We start from the raw sequence: 16,157 nt of genomic DNA, 5'->3' as shown, positions 1-16,157 counted from the left end.
ATAGCTTGCCTTATAATTTATAAGTAGGATTTTACTTCCTTCCCTACTTATAAGAAAGAATATACTATTCTTTCTATACTAGACCGCTCTTATAAGTAAGGCTTAGTAAGACTATCTCGGTGGATAGCTATTAAGCTAAACTTATAAAGAAGTCTAGGGAAAGCCTACTTATTTATATAAGTAAGGCATTTTTAGGGTAAGGACTAGTATCCTAAGCCCTATCCTTAGGCTCTTAGCCTATTAAATTTTTCCTAGGACCGTCGGGCCTATATCTACCTAGGATTTTATTCTAGAACCTTCTAGTAGTCTAGAATAACCTTATTCGCTACCTATTCTTTACCTTTCTCCGCCTTTCTCCGGATTTCCTCACATTTCTATCAACTACGTTGATATAAGGTGTGGCTGCGCGGCCTCTATACCATATTAGGCCTAAGCGTTACCCGTTTACACTAGTTCCCGCTAGTGTCTTGGCACGAGGAACACTAAAACTTCACGACACTTCGAAACGTTTTCGACCCGCATCGACCCGAATACTTTGCTTAGTAAGCAAAGTAGTATACCGTTTTGAAGAGAAAAACTCGGCGGACAAGGATCTGAAATCAGATTCCTTATATCTCTACTCCCGGCTAAGTTATTAGAGAAAACATCGATACTCTAATAATCTCCCCACTTTCTATTAGGTACATCAGGCCCATTAGCACCTAATAAACTTCGAGACTTCATACACTTATAGTTTCCGCTTAAAACTATAAGTACATAGAGTTTTATACTCTAAAGACCTCTATAAGGTATAAAATCTTTAATATACCTTAAGAAAGGAACATCTTCTACTAGGAAATATGGGAAAAGAATTCCCTAGCATTCCTAAACTTAAAGGCCCTGAGAACTGGGAGTCTTAGCGATCTACTATAAATGATATAGTGATTGTAGAAGGGCTAAAAGCCCATCTAGACTCTAAATCTTAACCTAAAGTAGAAGATCCTACCTAGGAGGTTAATGATACTAGAATAAGGACTTTCATTAGGACCTCTATAGATCCTAAACTTTATTCTAGCATTGCCCATTATAGAACTGTAAGTTCTATGGGAGAAGCCCTTAGAAAAAGATGTGAATCTAAGGGACTTTCATGGGAAGTCTCACACTTTATAAGGCTACTAAGCCTTAAAGATACGGGAGATATTAATACCTAGGTGGCTAATCTATTAGATGAGATAACCCTATTATCTTAGACTAAGATGGCCTTAACGGAGAGGCAGAAACTAGGTGTATTCTTTAGTAATATACCTAGTAGCTATTCTTCATAGAGCGCCGTAGCCCAGCTAGGGCTAAAAGAAGAGACTACTCTAGACCACCTTATAGAGCGTCTAGTAGAAGAGTCTCGGCGCCGAGAACTAGAAGAAGAAAGCAATACTGCCCTTATTACTATAACTAGTAATAAAGGGAAATCTTCTTCTAAAAAGAACGCCTCTACTTATAATAATAAGAGTACTAAGAAGTGCTCTTATTATAAAAAGAATGGCCATCTAGAAAAGGACTGCTATAAAAGAGCTAGGAATTTAAAGGGTAAAGAAAATAATAGTAGTCCTACGGATTTAGAGGATACCCTACACATTACGGGTTATACCTCTTATTTTACCGCGGGTCCCGGCCTAAATGACTGGATTCTAGACACCGGCGCTACAGCCCATATGTCTAGACATAAAGATCTCTTTACTTCTTTAAAAGAAGTAAATTTACCTATAAAACTAGGTAAAGGAGAGATCTATGCTAAAGGAATAGGTACTATACCTATTACCTTTAAGTACGCTAATAGAAGGATAAATCTAACCCTTCTAGACGCTCTCTATATCCCCGATTTATCTATAAATCTTATCTCTATATCTAGGCTATATATACATGGTATATATCTAGATATAAAGAACTTAAGACTTATAGATAAAAGAGAGTAGATATATGCCGAAGTTTTACTTCAGAATAACCTATTTATACTACCTAAGGTAGAATCTGCTATAAATCACTCATATATAGTAGATTTAAACCTATAGCATAATAGGTTAGGGTATATAAACTTAGAAGCTCTTAGGGCACTACTACCTATTAAGGGTAGTAAAATAGACTGTTCTATATGCCCTTTAGCTAAATCTAAGCATACTATATCTACTATACCAGTAGCGGTCTCTAAACCTTATGAGAAGATAGGTCTAGATGTCGTAGGACCTATTACTCCTAAGGGAATAGGGGGATACACCTACTATATAGCCTTTATAGACTATTATAGTAGGTTTACATGGGTATTCCCCCTATTTACTAAAGGAGAAGCCTATAATAAGATAGTTTACTATCTTAAACTTATAGAGCCGCATGGTAAAGTCTAGTCTTTAAGGCTAGATAATAGCCTAGAATATAGGGGAACTCAGCTAGATTTACTAGCTGAAAATAAAGGAATAACTCTAGAAAAGAGTTCTCCTTATAGCCTAGAGCAAAACGGGCTTATAGAGAGGACACATAGGTTAATAGATACTATTACCCGTTGCCTTCTCTTAAATTCTAAGATCCCCCTTACCTTCTAGCTAGAGGCTATTAAAACCGCCACTTATATTCTAAACCGGACCCCTAAGAAGTCCCTAGAGGGTATTTCGCCTCTAGCCCGGCTAAATATAGCTAAGGGCAGGTCTCCTACTATAAATCTCTCTTATATAAAGACTTTCGGAAGTAAAGTCTTTATAAACATCCCTAGAGAAAAGCGTACTATATCCTCTAAGTATTCTCCACGCTCTAGGCCTGGTATATTATTAGGCTTTAAGGGGGAGCATATTTATAGATGCTAGGATATAGAAAAACAAGCTATTATACGCACTAGGGATGTTACCTTTAAAGAGGATGAATTTCCTTCTCCCTATACTAAAAGTATAGAAGATAAGGAAGATATAGACTATACTAAGCCTATATTTCCTTCTTCTATAACTAGCCCTCCTAATAGACTAAGATCTAGGTCTATAACTACTATAGATACTAGTAGGGAGGAGCCTAGGAGAAGTGAGCGCCTTAGAGAAAAATCCTCTAAGGAATCGACTACTATAGAGGCTACTATTAATAGCCCTATAGAAGAAGTACCTCATCCTCTTAGAGAGACCTTTAAAGAGGTTAGAATCCCTAGTAGTAGCAGCTATGTTACTATAGAAGGCCTAAGTAATATAGAGGAAGATATCTCTTATTACTTACTCTATAGTAATAGGGAACCTACTACTACTAAAGAAGATGCCTATAGACGCCTTAACTAAGGTACTTACTAAGGCTCTCTTTACTAAATTCCTCTCTATTACCCTGCGTAATAAGTTAGGGGGAGTGTTAGAGGCCTAAGAATAAGTCTAGACTGTTCTAGACTCTTCTAGACCTCTTCTATTACTAAGAACTTATTCCTACGGGTTCTTTCAGATTCTAGCCCTTATTCTAGATTGTCTCATTACTAAGGCCTAGAATCTTCTAGTCTAGATTGATTAGAAATCGTCTTCTATTAATAGAAGAACCTATTACTAATTACCTAGAGATAGAACTCTCTAGAATCTATAGGTTCTTCTATATAAACACCCTTAGGTAGCCTACTAGTTAGTCCTTTAAAGGAAGTTCTCTTATAGTAAAGAATCTACTACATTCTCTACTATAAACCATCTACTATACGGTATATAATAAAGATATTACTTATCTTTATAGAATACCGCTAACAGAATTATCTAATGTAAAGTAAGCGTAGGTCTTTAATAGGGATGCTATAGGTAATAACCTTATACTAGGTTTAGTTCTCCTAGACTATAGCATCTAGGAATAGGTAGGTAAAGAGGTCCTTATAGGAGGTAAGGAATTTAGAGTCATACTAGGGTAAGCTAGTAAGTAGGATGTTACCTTTCTCCGTACGTATCGCTATTAATATAACTAGGCTAGATATACCTACGTTCTTAAAGGCGTTATTAATATTATTTCATATAGAGAGAGGATTAAAGTCTAGGAAGGGACTTTACTACTAGATAATAACCTATATATCCCGTAGGGCCTTTAGGGGAGTAGTAGCTAGCTTTATAGTTATCTTTAGGTAAGGAGTTATTATGTATAGTTTTCTAGTAGTAGTTACTTTCTAGGCTTAGGTTACGTACGATAGGTTAGCTAGGGTTATAGGAAGGATGACTAGCTTTTATAGCTAGTAGACCTTTACTCCTAGCGTATAAGTAGTATTTTTAAGGGAGTAAACTTAAGTAGTAAGAACTAATAACGTATTACCTACGCGACCTATCTTAGTATAATCCCGTAGGATATTACTAAGGTTATAGAGTCTTTACTTCTTACTTATATTATATATAAGGTTTATTATGTATAGGATGTAAGAGAGTACTATATTAATTACCTCCTAGGTAGTATTAAAGTTTAGATGAAATCCGAACCTAGTCCTTTTTCCTTAGTAGGTAGGGTTAGGTTTAGAGGTGTCTACTAGGATAGTTCTCTTTAGTATAGTATACTATTTCTTAATTAGGCCTAGTACGATAATTAGTAGGGATAATAGGGGGATAGGGCTTATAGGGAAGTCCTAGTCTATTTCCTTAGGTTTATTAGCTAGTTAAGTAGGTAGTAGGCCGGGCGGTATAGGGGTATCTTAGTCTATTTTCTTAGGTTTATAGTTATAGCCGTCTAGTAGAACTAGGTTAGGTAGGGCCTCCCCCTAGGGGGTAGGTACGGGTATACTCATAGTACGATACTTTAGAGGGTAGGTTTTTACTTTCTAACTTTAGTTATATACGTACGAGCCCGCGCTATAGAGTTATAGCGGGTATAGTAATTTTTAATTTTTTAAAAATTTTATGTATAGTAATAACTTATTAACGCATAGGCTTTTTTTAAGAAGTAGTAGCTAAACTAACTATGCCCTAGTAGATACCTTTATCTAACGTACGAATTTAAGTATAAATTATTAACTAACTTCTCCTTAGAATAGCTCTCTATAGGGTATAGAGGCTATTTTCCCTCTATTATTATCGTACGCCTTAAGTACTTCCTATATAGCTTCTCTCCTAGTAGAGCTATAGAGTAGGTAGTTACTAATAAGATGTTATAGTATTTATTAGGTAGTATTACTATAGCTATAATTATCCTAGTCTATCTTACTAAACCGTAATAGGTAGGCTCTAAAGTAGCTATAGTTTAGTTTTAGTTAGAAGTAGGCTAATACTTCTAGTTATCTATACTTAGGAAGTTAGATAGATATCCTTAGTATAGATAGGAAGTTATATATATATAACCCCTAGGATAGTATTATCTATGCTTCCTAGTATTATATAGTATATACTATCTATTCTACTATAGTTCTTTATCGTACGCGCATCCTAAGTAGGGTTATTACGGCGCGTACCCTAGATAATAGATATAGCCTAACATGCTTCCTAATAAACTAACTTAGTAGAACTAATAGATGAACTAACTTAGCCCGCCTAAGTAGCGAACTATCTAACTACCTAGGCATACGCCGTAATAACTAACTTATCGTATAAGGGTCGTACGAAATAGTTACTACTCTAGATAAATCCTTTAACTACGTATACTACTTTAGATATATATATAGAGTAGTAGACTATAGTACGAGGCTAGATAGTAGTTAGCTTACGGATAAAGGTAATCCTATTATCGTCTAATAAAGGTATATAAAAGGTAGTATAGCCTAGGGTAGATTAAGGAGCATTCTTAGAATTATATATAATTAAGCGCTTCTTAGCGGATCTACTTTAGCTATACCCCCCGCTTATAAGTTATTTTACTACTACGTAATAAGGGTAGTACTTAAGTTATTATTCTCTAGGGTTAACCTAGTAGCCTCCTTTATAAGGGTATCTACTTATAGGTTTCCTCTAATCCCTATATAGCCTAGAGCCTATAAGAAGGTAAGACTACCTTATCTAGCTATAATTAAGTAGCCTATATCTATAGCTTAAAGTTATAGTCCTTAACCTAGTAGGTTAGATAGGGTCTAGAGGTAGTATAGTATAGCTTAGTTATCTATATATACTATAATTATTAGGAGATTAAGATATAGGCACGTAAGTTAACTCCTTTCTTATAGTAATAATTAGTCGTAGTAAGCTAGTCTTATAATAGTAGGATTAAAGTACTAATCTAAGTAAGTATATATAGAGAATTAGCACTTTAAGCCTAACGCTTTAACTATAGGATCTATCTAAGGATATAAATAGTTAGAAACCGTAATACTATTATGATACTTTAAGTTTTAGAAGTAGTATTTAAAGCCTACCTTAATACTAATTAAAGGTATAAAAATTTAACTATTATGAACTAATCTTTAATTAATATCTTAAAGAGATTATTAGCTACTATATAAGTAGTTATTTAATAGCGAATCCTCCGTCTTATCTAGAAAAAAAAACGTCTTACTTAACCATACGTCTCCTTCAGCCTTTTCTCTAGATACTCGCCACTCTTGACGGGCGGATACTTCCTCTCTGACGTCTTGTTGTACGTTTTCGGAATGGTTTCAATGAGCTTATCAAAATCAGGGTTGCAAAAGTAGGCGATGCTGTATCTTGCCGGATACTTTGTGAGATTTTCTTGCCCAGGCTGGAGCGGAGGCTCAACGACGCGGTGCTTGGTGCTCTGAATGGTGTCGTTGGACCAGCGGGCAAGCAAATCGCCGGCATTGACAACGACGGTTCCAGAAATCGGCTTCGCATCCACGTGGGTGCCTTTGGGAGAGAGGACTTGAAGACCGCCGCGCGAATCCTGGAACAGGAGAGTCAAAGACCCGTAGTCAGAATGCTCTCCGGCGCGAACTTGCAACTGACCGTCTTCCCTTTGAAAGATACTCTTGTCGACCTCAGGGTAGTGCAGCAGTCTGAGCGTGTTGTCGCCCTGGCCAATGTACTCGTTGAACCAGTCCACTTTTAGACCGAGTCCAAGGGCAACCGCCTTCATGATGTCTTGATGCAGTAATGCGCATGCCCTCCAGAATTCTTTCATCGTGCTTTTGAACATTTTGCCCTCGTCGTCAATCTCATCTGGCCACATGTTCGGACAGTCCGGCTCGTCGTCGCGCCCAATCTCCATGCTCTCCTTAAGATCGGGCACGGCTTTTCGCAGTGCATCCACGTTACCTGCGAAATCCGCTCGGGTCACCTTTTCGCGTCCATGGGCAACGTAACCGCGGTTTGCCTTTGCGCTATACCAGGCCAGGATGTCTTTCTGATCTTGTGGCCGGGCGAAGAACTGGGAACTGTGCTTGAAGGTTGTCTCCACTGCCCATTCCGGGATTGGGATGTTTTTAAGATAGACAAAGCCTGCTTCTTGGAAGCCGTTCACAATCCTTCGACCGGTTTCAAGACGCTTCTCATGATCGCCGCTATGGAAAACTTCGAAATCGATGAGCTGTTGCAGATTCAAGAGTTAGTCGTGAAGCGATCGAAAGCAGGGGTCTTGACTCGCGGAAGGTGGATCACACAGGAATGTTGAGGCCGTCTTTCTCTACTGCGAATATGTTGGAGTCTGTAGTGGTTGTAGTCCCATTCTTACGGCAAACAGATGCCGCAGCCTGTGGATCATAGAATGAAGAGGCCATTTCGGAGGGAAAATGAAGCGGTTCTGGAATGGTCGTGGGCTGCAACAGCAAGGTATTTGGGCTGGAAAGGCGGTAGATGCGGGACGAATCTAGAAACTCAAGGCGAGTGGTGGATCCTTGGACGTGCAGTTGTAGCTGACGTAGGATTGGAACATTTAAGCACGCGATGCGGGAGCATACCTCACTCGCTCTTGAGACAGTTACAGCGGGACAAGCAGGTGGTAAGACACCGCGCTTCCCAAATAGGAAATGGGGTGATAACGCTGCGGGGGAGCTTATCTAGCGGGGAACACACGGGATCCTTAGGCACCGGCCAGCATGCACATCTCCGCGATGTCCCTTTCTCCAGATATCGAATACGGGTGCGTCCAGGATAACGGCCTTGCTGCACGGGACCCGATAGTCAGTGGGTTCTGATGTGGATGTTGTTGCTGGACCCCACTGGGCCACTTTGACTTGCCTGCATGGTTAGGTAATTGAGAGCGCATCTTTACGAACCTCAATTGACAGTCGCTCAGTTCCGGGCTAATTCTTCACCGACACCTGCTTGTTAAGCTTCAACATCACCAAAATGCCGACAGTCGACGTACACACTCACATCTATCCGCCCTCGTATATGTCCCTGCTGCGGGCTCGTACGACCGTGCCATACGTCCGCAATTTTTCAGACGCCCCTCAGAACGCCCGTCTAATCATTTTGCCCGGCGAAGATGCTCTGGACAAGCCAAGTACCGCACGCGGTCGCCCTATCGGACCCGAGTACTTCGACATCACCGAGAAGCTCAAATTCATGGACACCCATGGCATAACAAAATCAGTCATCTCGCTTGCCAACCCGTGGCTTGACTTTCTTCCACCGGAGGAGGCGGGTGCGGCTGCCCGCAACATCAACGACGAAGTGGATGCCATCTGCAGCCAGTACCCGGGCCGGTTGTATGCCTTCGGGACGCTTCCATTGAGTGCGCCTGCGGAGACAGTAGTCGCGGAGGTGAAGAGACTCAAGACATTAAAGTTCATGCGCGGAATTATCATGGGAACTTCGGGGCTGGGCAAGGGTTTGGATGATCCGGCGCTGGACCCGATTTACGCGGCATTGGAAGAGCAACAGCTGCTGATTTTCTTGCACCCGCATTATGGATTGCCGTCTGATGTGTACGGTCCGCAAGCCGGCGATTATGGGCATGTTTTGCCTCTGTCACTGGGATTCCCATTGGAGACCACCATCGCGGTGACGAGAATGCTGCTCAGTGGCGTCTGGGAGCGTTTCAAGGAGTTGGACATCTTGATAGCGCACTCAGGCGGCACGCTCCCGTTCTTGGCTGGTAGGATCGAAAGCTGCATCAAGCATGATAGCCATTTGAAGAAAGAGGGCAGACTTGAGAAGATGAGAAGTGTGTGGGACGTCCTAAAGGAGAACGTTTACCTCGATGCGGTGATATACTCGGAGGTGGGGCTCAAAGCGGCAGTTGAGGCAAGCGGAGCGGACAGGCTCATGTTTGGTAAGTCCTGATGGCGAGAACTTTCCTTGGATATCAAATGCTAACAACATCAGGAACTGACCACCCATTCTTTCCACCCTTGGATGAAGACGAAACCGAATGGCTGAGCGTAAAGACGAATTACGCAGCAATAAAGTCGGCATTTGGTGGAGATGAAGCAGCCGCGAAAGCAGTTTTGGGAGGCAATGCAGTACGGATCCTGAAGCTAGATTGAAAGAATGTCGAAGAGTGTAAACGGCGTTCCCTTGTGAAGATTGGACCAAAAACAGAGCAAAAGAGGTGTAGATCCGGACATGTAGCGAAGATCCGAGCATTCGGATTGAGCAAACATTGCAAAAACCCGTAAGGAAGCGGTCAAGTAAGCAAAGAAGCAGTCCACGTCTAAATTCGGAAGACTAAGAGCCCTCGACTGCTTGCTGGAGTACGTCCCAGCCCAAAACGTTCCACAATTCCTCTTCAAACCAACTCTTGACATCCTTAAATTCCACTTTTGGAATTTGCGGTGTAGACACTGGCTGAGTAGGCATGCGCAAACAATCCATAAACTCATCATTCTCCGAGCCTTCCTCGAAGACAGCATTGAAAAGGGTCTGCTGCAGCCGCTTTCTTGCAACAACCCCAAGTCCAGCTCGAAGGGATGGTGTTGAGGCGTTCAATGGGATTTTGCGAGTTAAAGCGGTTGCTGTACGTTGCCTTTTTGGCTTCGCTGAAATCGATACAGGTTCCTCTTGGACCAGGTACCTTGGCGCAACAGCTATTGCGCGACGAAAGAGAAGCATCAAGTACTGAAGCTCAAGGCTTAGGACCTGGTCGTCTATAGAGCCGGTGGCGGGCTCATGACCCTCTGGGTGGTTCCAAGCACGGATGTCTCCTTGAATGGTTCCTGTCGCATCGTGGCCAAAGCTGCACTGAAAAACGCGCTTGCCGCATCGCTGAAGGATGACAAAGAGGAAGCCTTCAAAGACCTGGCGGTGGAGAGCGTCGCTAGGTGACGGCGCAGCGAGGCAGCTGAAGAGGAACTTGAAAAGCTCATGGGCGACGTCCAGCCCGTCCTGAGGCTTCTTCGCACTTTGGCCCCGGCGAGCCTGGCCGTTTCCTGCATCGCTCAGACCTGAGCCAGCTTGAGACCGCGCTGAGTCTCTCATCTCGTCCAAAATTCCTGAATATCCCGTTACCAGGCCGAAGATGACCCCGGATGTGTCCTCCTTAGTCGATGAATCGTCTCCAGCCAGCTTGTTGAGAAGCTGCAGTATTCTCGTAAACGAACGGGTCGCAATATCAAATGCTGTCTTCAACTCGGTCTGGTATGAATTCATCACTGGTCCTGGGATAATTGCGTCTTCTTCAGCGTCGACCGGGAAATCTTTCGACGCAATTTGCTGTTCGTACTTTCGACGAGCGCCAATAATAACCGCCGTCAAAGATTTCGAAGCTTGTACTAGGTGGTACGACAAATCATTACGCCTCATATCAGCTTCGTGACAGAGCTTGTGAGCTTTGTACAGGTGTCGCGCCAGCGCTCGTCCTTCTATTGCAATATTAGCGGTGGTGTATATGGTGTATATCGAGGATGCCTGGAGACTTTACCTTTACCAGAGTCTTCCAGCGCATCAATATCAGCCACTGCGATATCGTAAATTTCCCCAGGGCCTTGCTTGCGTTTAGAGCGGCTTGATGCAGACTCTGCAGCTCTTCTGGTAGTCTTTTTTCGAGAAGCACCTGCCAGAGACACTTCCTCCTCGCGTTTAGCAGCGACCTTCATTTTATCAAGGGCTCTCTCAAGGTCCATGATTTGGGCCTGCAAGGAGGCCTGTGTCGCTTCCGCTCCTTCGCATCGTTTCTGCCAAAAGGCGGCCGCGTTAAAATGTTGTTGGCTGGCGTGCTGATTTAGAGGATCTTTCCGAGGCCTGAAGCTCTCGCGGAGACGGAGGATGTAGTCTGCAGTGGCAAGGATGTAAGTGAGGCGCCAGCGAAGGTGACGTTGCAGGTTCACCTTTGACAGAAAGCTCGTCTGGCTTGCTCTTGATTATTGCAATAGCAAAGGCAATGTGAAGCGGATGTGGCGCAGGATTCGCATTGGACTTGGCCTGGGTCGACTGAGCCTGGCGGTTCATGGTGGTGTCTTAGGTTTCGTGAGGGTCCGAGGGTCGAAGGCGATGATGTCGTCTCCAAGCGATGGTGGCCTGCCGTTGACTATCGATTAACCACCAACCACCCACAACCGGTTTTGAAGGGTCTTTGAAGATGCTGTGGACCTTAATTTTGTGAAGCCTGCCTTGAGAGGTACTCTGTAGAATGCTTGCTCTCTTCTCTAAACCAAAACATTGAATCAACATGGCATGACCTCGTCCAACTCCCCTCTGCCTCTCCGCCCCACTGCGAGGCGATGAGGATTTCTATGTCAAAGCCCGACTTCTTGAGACGTAGACTTAATATGATACATTCCATCTGTGCTCCTGCATCTTTACCTCTACCTGAACCTTGCACCATCCTTTTTCTTGTAGGGCAACTTCTCCGGCTTCGGCTTCCTGAACTCAATGTCCGACCCAGGAAGGCCGTACTTCTTCGCAATCTCATCTGACCATGGGTCGAACTCCGACCTGAAGAACGTAACACCAATCGGGCTCAGCGAGTGTGAGGCAACCCAGTATCGGAGGCTGAAATTTTCCCTGCCTTTGGCGGGCGCCGCTTTTTCCAGTACTTTGCCCTCAGGATGTTGCAATACCCAAACCGACATGCGGTGGTACGGCGCACCCTTGATGGCGGCTGGTGGAAGCCACGGTAGGGCAACTTGGGTTTCCGAAAGCTGCCCAAGGTTGACAGTCGTTTGTGTCGGCGAAATTGGGATGTTGGTAGCGATAAAATGGCAGCGGTGCTCAAAGGTGTCTTTCTCGATATTTGGCACGTCCGAGTTTACTACGACAATAGAGACCAATCTCTCTCCAGCATTGAAGACCTGAATGTTGAGCGTCCCCGGGTTCTCAGATGTCCGCGAGTCTACAAAGTCGCCCGTTTGGACCTTGCGCCTGCCGAAAGCCAACCTGACGTCGGCGGTGGGGTGGAATGGATTGAAGACGTCGGGGATGACGTGCATCTGTTCGAGACGCTGGTTGAGAATCTTGAGCTTGTACGATCGCCACTTTTTGTCGGCGAGATGGCGATAGATCGGTTTATTCATGTCGCCTAAATCACAGCGCTTAGTGCCTGCCTCATTCGCGGATTACAATCACACAAACCTTTTCCATCCTCAAACCTCTTCTTGACCAATGGATCGTTGATGTCCGCGAGAATCTTGAGTTCTTCCAGCTGATTGAGCATGCTGCGAATCCTGTTGCTCTTTTGCCATTCGCCGCCTGACACAGCCGGATCTTGTTCCTTGATTCTTGCTATCCTGGCACGCATCGTCTCGATGGCCTTCAGCTTCTCCTCCCGATCCTCCATGAGCACCTTGCGAGCCTCCTGGAAACATTGGTAAGGCAGCTGCTCGAAAGGTATGTCTTGGGAGCGCGAAAGGGCGGCGCGGCGTCTTCGGGAGCCAATGGGAAAGACTCCTGTCTTGATGAGCTTCTTCTCTTCGGAGGGACGATGGACGCGATTGGGGTCGAGCTGGACTTCGGTCGGAGGTGTAGAGGGCGATGGCTGTTGCGTTTGCACTTCCTCCGCGGCCGCCGCAGTGCTTGTGAAGCTGCGCGCTTGGAAGGTAGAAAGTCCGGCTGGCCGAAGTTGGCCTGCGCATCTCACGCAAGCCTGAAATGGCCTGGTAGCCTGTTTGGCGGCAGACATGGTCGCAATGCGGTTGGCGCGGTCGTGTGGTGTTGCGGAGATGTTCACGTCCAGGTACAGCCGGAATTTTTGCCAGGCACTCTTCCGCCCAAGCTCCGACAGGATCTCCATCAACTCCACCTCCACATTGTTGCCCTTCGCCGCGCCAGCCCACCCGCTCTCGACTTCTCTCTTTCCGCCGAGTGCACCATTCGACTTGATATCTCCTCAACATGGCAGCTCCTCGACGACTATTGCTGCCGGCACAAGCCCTCGCGCGTGTGCTCGTCCAGCCCTCCCTCAACCCTGCTCGGTCCAACGTTGCCGTAAAGCTTCAGACACCAATAGCTCTCCCCTTTACGCAAGTCCGGACGGCAGCGCGAACATCACTTGCGAAGAAAAATGACAAAGAACCTCGCGGAAGCAGATTTGTCGTCGACGAACAAATCGGCTCTCTCTATATCAACCTAGTTCAAGAGGATGGCACATTTGTGCCGCAGCAGCGCCTTCGAGACGTCCTCAAAGACATGGACCGCATCGATAATTTCCTATTACAAGTAGCCCCGCCGCAATCCGGCCACGAGCACCCGTACCCCATTTGCCGCGTAATCACCAAAGAGGAGCTGAGGGAAATAGAGAAGGAAAAGATCAAGAAGAAAAAGACGTTGGAAGACCTCACCAAGGTCGTCGAGATTACCTGGTCGATTGCAAAGCACGATCTCGACACGCAGATGAAGCGATTGGTGCAGTTTCTGGAGCAAGGCTTGCGCGTTGAGATTTCCCTTGGACCGAAGAAGCGCGGACGCACCGCCACGCCCGAGGAAATAGATGCCGTGTTCAACAGAGTCAAGGAAACTGCGACATCGGTACCTGGCGTAAAACCGTACGCCCAGCCTGAGGGCGAACTCGGCCGCGTGTTCAGTATGTACTACTCGAAGCCCAAACAGCTATTGGCGGATGAGCAAGCGAAGCAAAAGGAGGAGGCAGAGGCAGCGGCGGCAGCGGCAGCGGCGCAAAAGGCTTTGGAAGAGGAAACGTCGCAGAAGCCGAAAAAGGTGTCGAAGTACAGGATCAAGGAGGAAAGGCGGAGACAGGGAGAGGTAGAGGCACAGCAGCAGGCAAGATATCCAGAGCCTCGAGCTGCGTTTACAATACCTCGGCAAAGAGACTGGTCAATTCCTAGACCGGAGAGCGCATATGAGAGAGAACAGAGGAGGATGAGGGAAGAGCGTCAACGAGAGAGCGTGTATGCTTCTCAAGCTCAATCGCCAGCAATGCAAGTACGGAGACGACAGGGCTCGGATTTGGGAGGGCGAACGGGGTCGCTTCTAAGCGGTTTTCGCGCCGATGAGTCGTAATGAAAGAGCGATACAATTGGACGTGCAATCTTTGGACCAAGCTTTGGGGTCGTTAGACCTCACGTTGCCCTTGGATTTATCGGAAAAGTACTACAGCCATGGCATTGTCTGGCGCATCTAGAGCAACGCTACGCTTTCGATTGCAAGGGCACCGCGCAAGCTCTTTGATATCCCCACAGGACTCTGTCATAGACCACGATGCTTGGAGGATCCAAAGCTGGTACCTGCTGCTGCGGCATCCAAGGACGTCGCTCGCGTCGAGCCAAGGAATTTTCTGTCGAAATTAGAGGATTTGAATTGCATGAGTCTCTGTAAGGGAGCATTAGACCTCATGGCAGACTTTAGATTGGCCTACAAGACATAGATTCTTTGCGTAGCAATCCAGCAAAGACCTGACTTACATCAATTCTGTTCCGGCAGAGTGTAGATAGAAAGATGCAGCATGTATCAAGATATGACAGATAAAGTGCTGACCAGCCTGCTTCGCCCAATTGAATTAATACCTTCATGATTGAAGATATTACCAAACATGTAGATGAATTGTTCGACTCGAATTCGAGCCATCATTTCAATGTGGTCTTGCAGTAAGCAACAACAAGACCTTCCACCCTAACGACAGCCTCGGACAGCGTTGCCAGCTCACCATGCCATCTAAACGCCAGTCCATGCCCTGAAATCGGAACCTCGTCAAAATCATGAATTTTCCCCACAACGCCCCTCGTCCATGCCCATGCCGCAAATGACTAGGCCTTCATCTCCGTATCGACATCCTTCTGCGGCTGCTGGTTGACTGCAAACACCTTCTCCTTGACCTCTGCTGCCAGCAATCCCATCTTCTCCTCTTGCGCAATCTTCTCTCCGGCCCGGGCGAGCTTCTCAAGGCGCTCATCCTCGCCGGCGCTCGACCGTTCGCTCTTCAACCTGCCCCAAAGGCCTCCGCCCATGACACTCTTGGTCGTCTCGGCTCCTGTGATCTTGCTCGCCAGGTCCGCGATCTGGTTCGTTCCGTACTCGCGGTTCGTGAGCAGCGGAGATGATGAGAGAGTACCGACCCAGTACTTATTCCACAAGCTCTCAAGAATCTTGGAGTCGAGCGTCGACTTGAAATGTGACACGTCGAGCGAGTAGTAGCGGTTGCTGTGCGCACCAAAGTCCTCGATCTTGCCGAGCGGAATTGTCTGGAAGCCGTCGCCCGTCGTTGCTGCCTCGGGCTTGTAGTTGTCTGGGTATGTTCTGAACGCGCCGATTTCGACCTTGCCAGCGCTGACGGTGCGGTCTGGGTCGATGACGACTGCGAGAAATGGATCGTTGAAAGTCTGCTGCTGCACCTGCGTATTGACGTCGATTCCTGACAGCCAGCAGCCGTAGCCCGGGTGGCTGTGGTACCAGCCGATTGCGTTCTCGAGCTGCCCTGCTTCGCGCGACTTGGCCAGGTATTCGACCATGTATTCATTCGCTTCGTCTTGAGCGTTGACACGCGTTTCTGTTCCTTCGACCGGCAAGCGCAGCGCGTCAGTGACGACAAAGGTGTCCCCGTGTACTGAGCCAAGCATAAGGCCCATGACTTCGATTGAGCCGCCAGATCGCGCGTGCATGACCATCTTCAACAGAGCTACCGCCGAGATTCTGACATGTTTGAACCAATTCGGATCGCTCCTCCAGGGTCGCGCGTCGTTGATGGCTTTTTGATCGGCGGGGGAGTAGTTGAAGAGGGCGTCGCGCGTAGGGTCGACGAGTTTGATTGAATTCTCTAGCTCTACAGCACAGTCAGCACGATTTGACAGGCGATGAAGGTCGTCGAATCATTACCCCAGCTTTTGATAGCGTTGTCCATGTTGCTTGAGGTTGTGTGGGAGTTTGCTTGGAGTCGAAGTCGGAGAGGCGTGTACCAGGTCGTGAGCTGCGTTGGTCTGAGCTTATCTCCGGCTTATT

General features: G+C 45.9%; 6 protein-coding genes across 6 annotated transcripts; 2 read left to right on the top strand and 4 right to left on the bottom strand.

The window, feature by feature from the left end:
* Window positions 1–6,315: 6,315 nt before the first annotated feature.
* On the bottom strand, window positions 6,316–7,920 carry IWZ02DRAFT_460521 (uncharacterized protein). Its single transcript, XM_066768160.1, has 2 exons — window positions 7,490–7,920; window positions 6,316–7,416 (listed from the first exon to the last, which is right to left on the bottom strand). The coding sequence occupies exons 1-2, from the start codon at window positions 7,604–7,606 to the stop codon at window positions 6,430–6,432; spliced, it is 1,104 nt and encodes a 367-aa protein (XP_066619827.1). The 5' UTR covers window positions 7,607–7,920; the 3' UTR covers window positions 6,316–6,429.
* Window positions 7,921–8,177: 257 nt separating this feature from the next.
* On the top strand, window positions 8,178–9,319 carry IWZ02DRAFT_493495 (uracil-5-carboxylate decarboxylase; the record flags this gene model as incomplete). The annotated part of the gene is made up of 2 exons (XM_066769938.1): window positions 8,178–9,105; window positions 9,159–9,319. 2 exons carry the CDS (start codon window positions 8,178–8,180, stop codon window positions 9,317–9,319), a joined length of 1,089 nt encoding a protein of 362 aa, XP_066619826.1.
* Window positions 9,309–11,397, bottom strand: IWZ02DRAFT_74012 (uncharacterized protein). The gene is made up of 3 exons (XM_066771155.1): window positions 11,099–11,397; window positions 10,693–11,043; window positions 9,309–10,633 (listed from the first exon to the last, which is right to left on the bottom strand). Exons 1-3 carry the CDS (start codon window positions 11,217–11,219, stop codon window positions 9,501–9,503), a joined length of 1,605 nt encoding a protein of 534 aa, XP_066619825.1. The 5' UTR covers window positions 11,220–11,397; the 3' UTR covers window positions 9,309–9,500.
* On the bottom strand, window positions 11,342–12,950 carry IWZ02DRAFT_484541 (ribosomal protein YmL35). The gene is made up of 2 exons (XM_066769191.1): window positions 12,342–12,950; window positions 11,342–12,288 (listed from the first exon to the last, which is right to left on the bottom strand). Exons 1-2 carry the CDS (start codon window positions 12,886–12,888, stop codon window positions 11,576–11,578), a joined length of 1,260 nt encoding a protein of 419 aa, XP_066619824.1. The 5' UTR covers window positions 12,889–12,950; the 3' UTR covers window positions 11,342–11,575.
* On the top strand, window positions 12,949–14,396 carry IWZ02DRAFT_74005 (uncharacterized protein). The gene has a single exon (XM_066771153.1). It carries the CDS (start codon window positions 13,101–13,103, stop codon window positions 14,223–14,225), a length of 1,125 nt encoding a protein of 374 aa, XP_066619823.1. The 5' UTR covers window positions 12,949–13,100; the 3' UTR covers window positions 14,226–14,396.
* A 362-nt stretch (window positions 14,397–14,758) lies between these two features.
* IWZ02DRAFT_74009 (COP9 signalosome complex subunit 5) lies at window positions 14,759–16,109 on the bottom strand. Its single transcript, XM_066771154.1, has 2 exons — window positions 16,035–16,109; window positions 14,759–15,981 (listed from the first exon to the last, which is right to left on the bottom strand). Exons 1-2 carry the CDS (start codon window positions 16,057–16,059, stop codon window positions 14,969–14,971), a joined length of 1,038 nt encoding a protein of 345 aa, XP_066619822.1. The 5' UTR covers window positions 16,060–16,109; the 3' UTR covers window positions 14,759–14,968.
* Window positions 16,110–16,157: the final 48 nt, after the last annotated feature.

This window comes from Phyllosticta citriasiana (assembly GCF_038021145.1).
Source record: "Phyllosticta citriasiana strain CBS 120426 chromosome Unknown IWZ02scaffold_13, whole genome shotgun sequence".
Lineage (NCBI taxonomy): Eukaryota > Fungi > Ascomycota > Dothideomycetes > Botryosphaeriales > Phyllostictaceae > Phyllosticta > Phyllosticta citriasiana.
This window is presented reverse-complemented; position numbering and strand designations above follow the sequence as displayed.

What these genes read in the sequence shown, in the direction of transcription:
- IWZ02DRAFT_484541 (XM_066769191.1), bottom strand. Translation starts at nt 12,888, where the DNA reads ATGTCTGCCGCCAAACAGGCTACCAGGCCATTTCAGGCTTGCGTGAGA. An exon ending in GAGGTTTGAGGATGGAAAAG is followed by an intron (nt 12,289 to 12,341) that starts GTTTGTGTGATT and finishes GCTGTGATTTAG; the next exon opens with GCGACATGAATAAACCGATC.
- IWZ02DRAFT_74009 (XM_066771154.1), bottom strand. Translation starts at nt 16,059, where the DNA reads ATGGACAACGCTATCAAAAGCTGGG. An exon ending in CAACGCTATCAAAAGCTGGG is followed by an intron (nt 15,982 to 16,034) that starts GTAATGATTCGA and finishes ACTGTGCTGTAG; the next exon opens with AGCTAGAGAATTCAATCAAA.
- IWZ02DRAFT_460521 (XM_066768160.1), bottom strand. Translation starts at nt 7,606, where the DNA reads ATGGCCTCTTCATTCTATGATCCACAGGCTGCGGCATCTGTTTGCCGT. An exon ending in AAGACGGCCTCAACATTCCT is followed by an intron (nt 7,417 to 7,489) that starts GTGTGATCCACC and finishes AATCTGCAACAG; the next exon opens with CTCATCGATTTCGAAGTTTT.
- IWZ02DRAFT_74012 (XM_066771155.1), bottom strand. Translation starts at nt 11,219, where the DNA reads ATGAACCGCCAGGCTCAGTCGACCCAGGCCAAGTCCAATGCGAATCCT. An exon ending in AGACGAGCTTTCTGTCAAAG is followed by an intron (nt 11,044 to 11,098) that starts GTGAACCTGCAA and finishes TTGCCACTGCAG; the next exon opens with ACTACATCCTCCGTCTCCGC. An exon ending in GCTGGAAGACTCTGGTAAAG is followed by an intron (nt 10,634 to 10,692) that starts GTAAAGTCTCCA and finishes ATATTGCAATAG; the next exon opens with AAGGACGAGCGCTGGCGCGA.
- IWZ02DRAFT_74005 (XM_066771153.1), top strand. Translation starts at nt 13,101, where the DNA reads ATGGCAGCTCCTCGACGACTATTGCTGCCGGCACAAGCCCTCGCGCGT.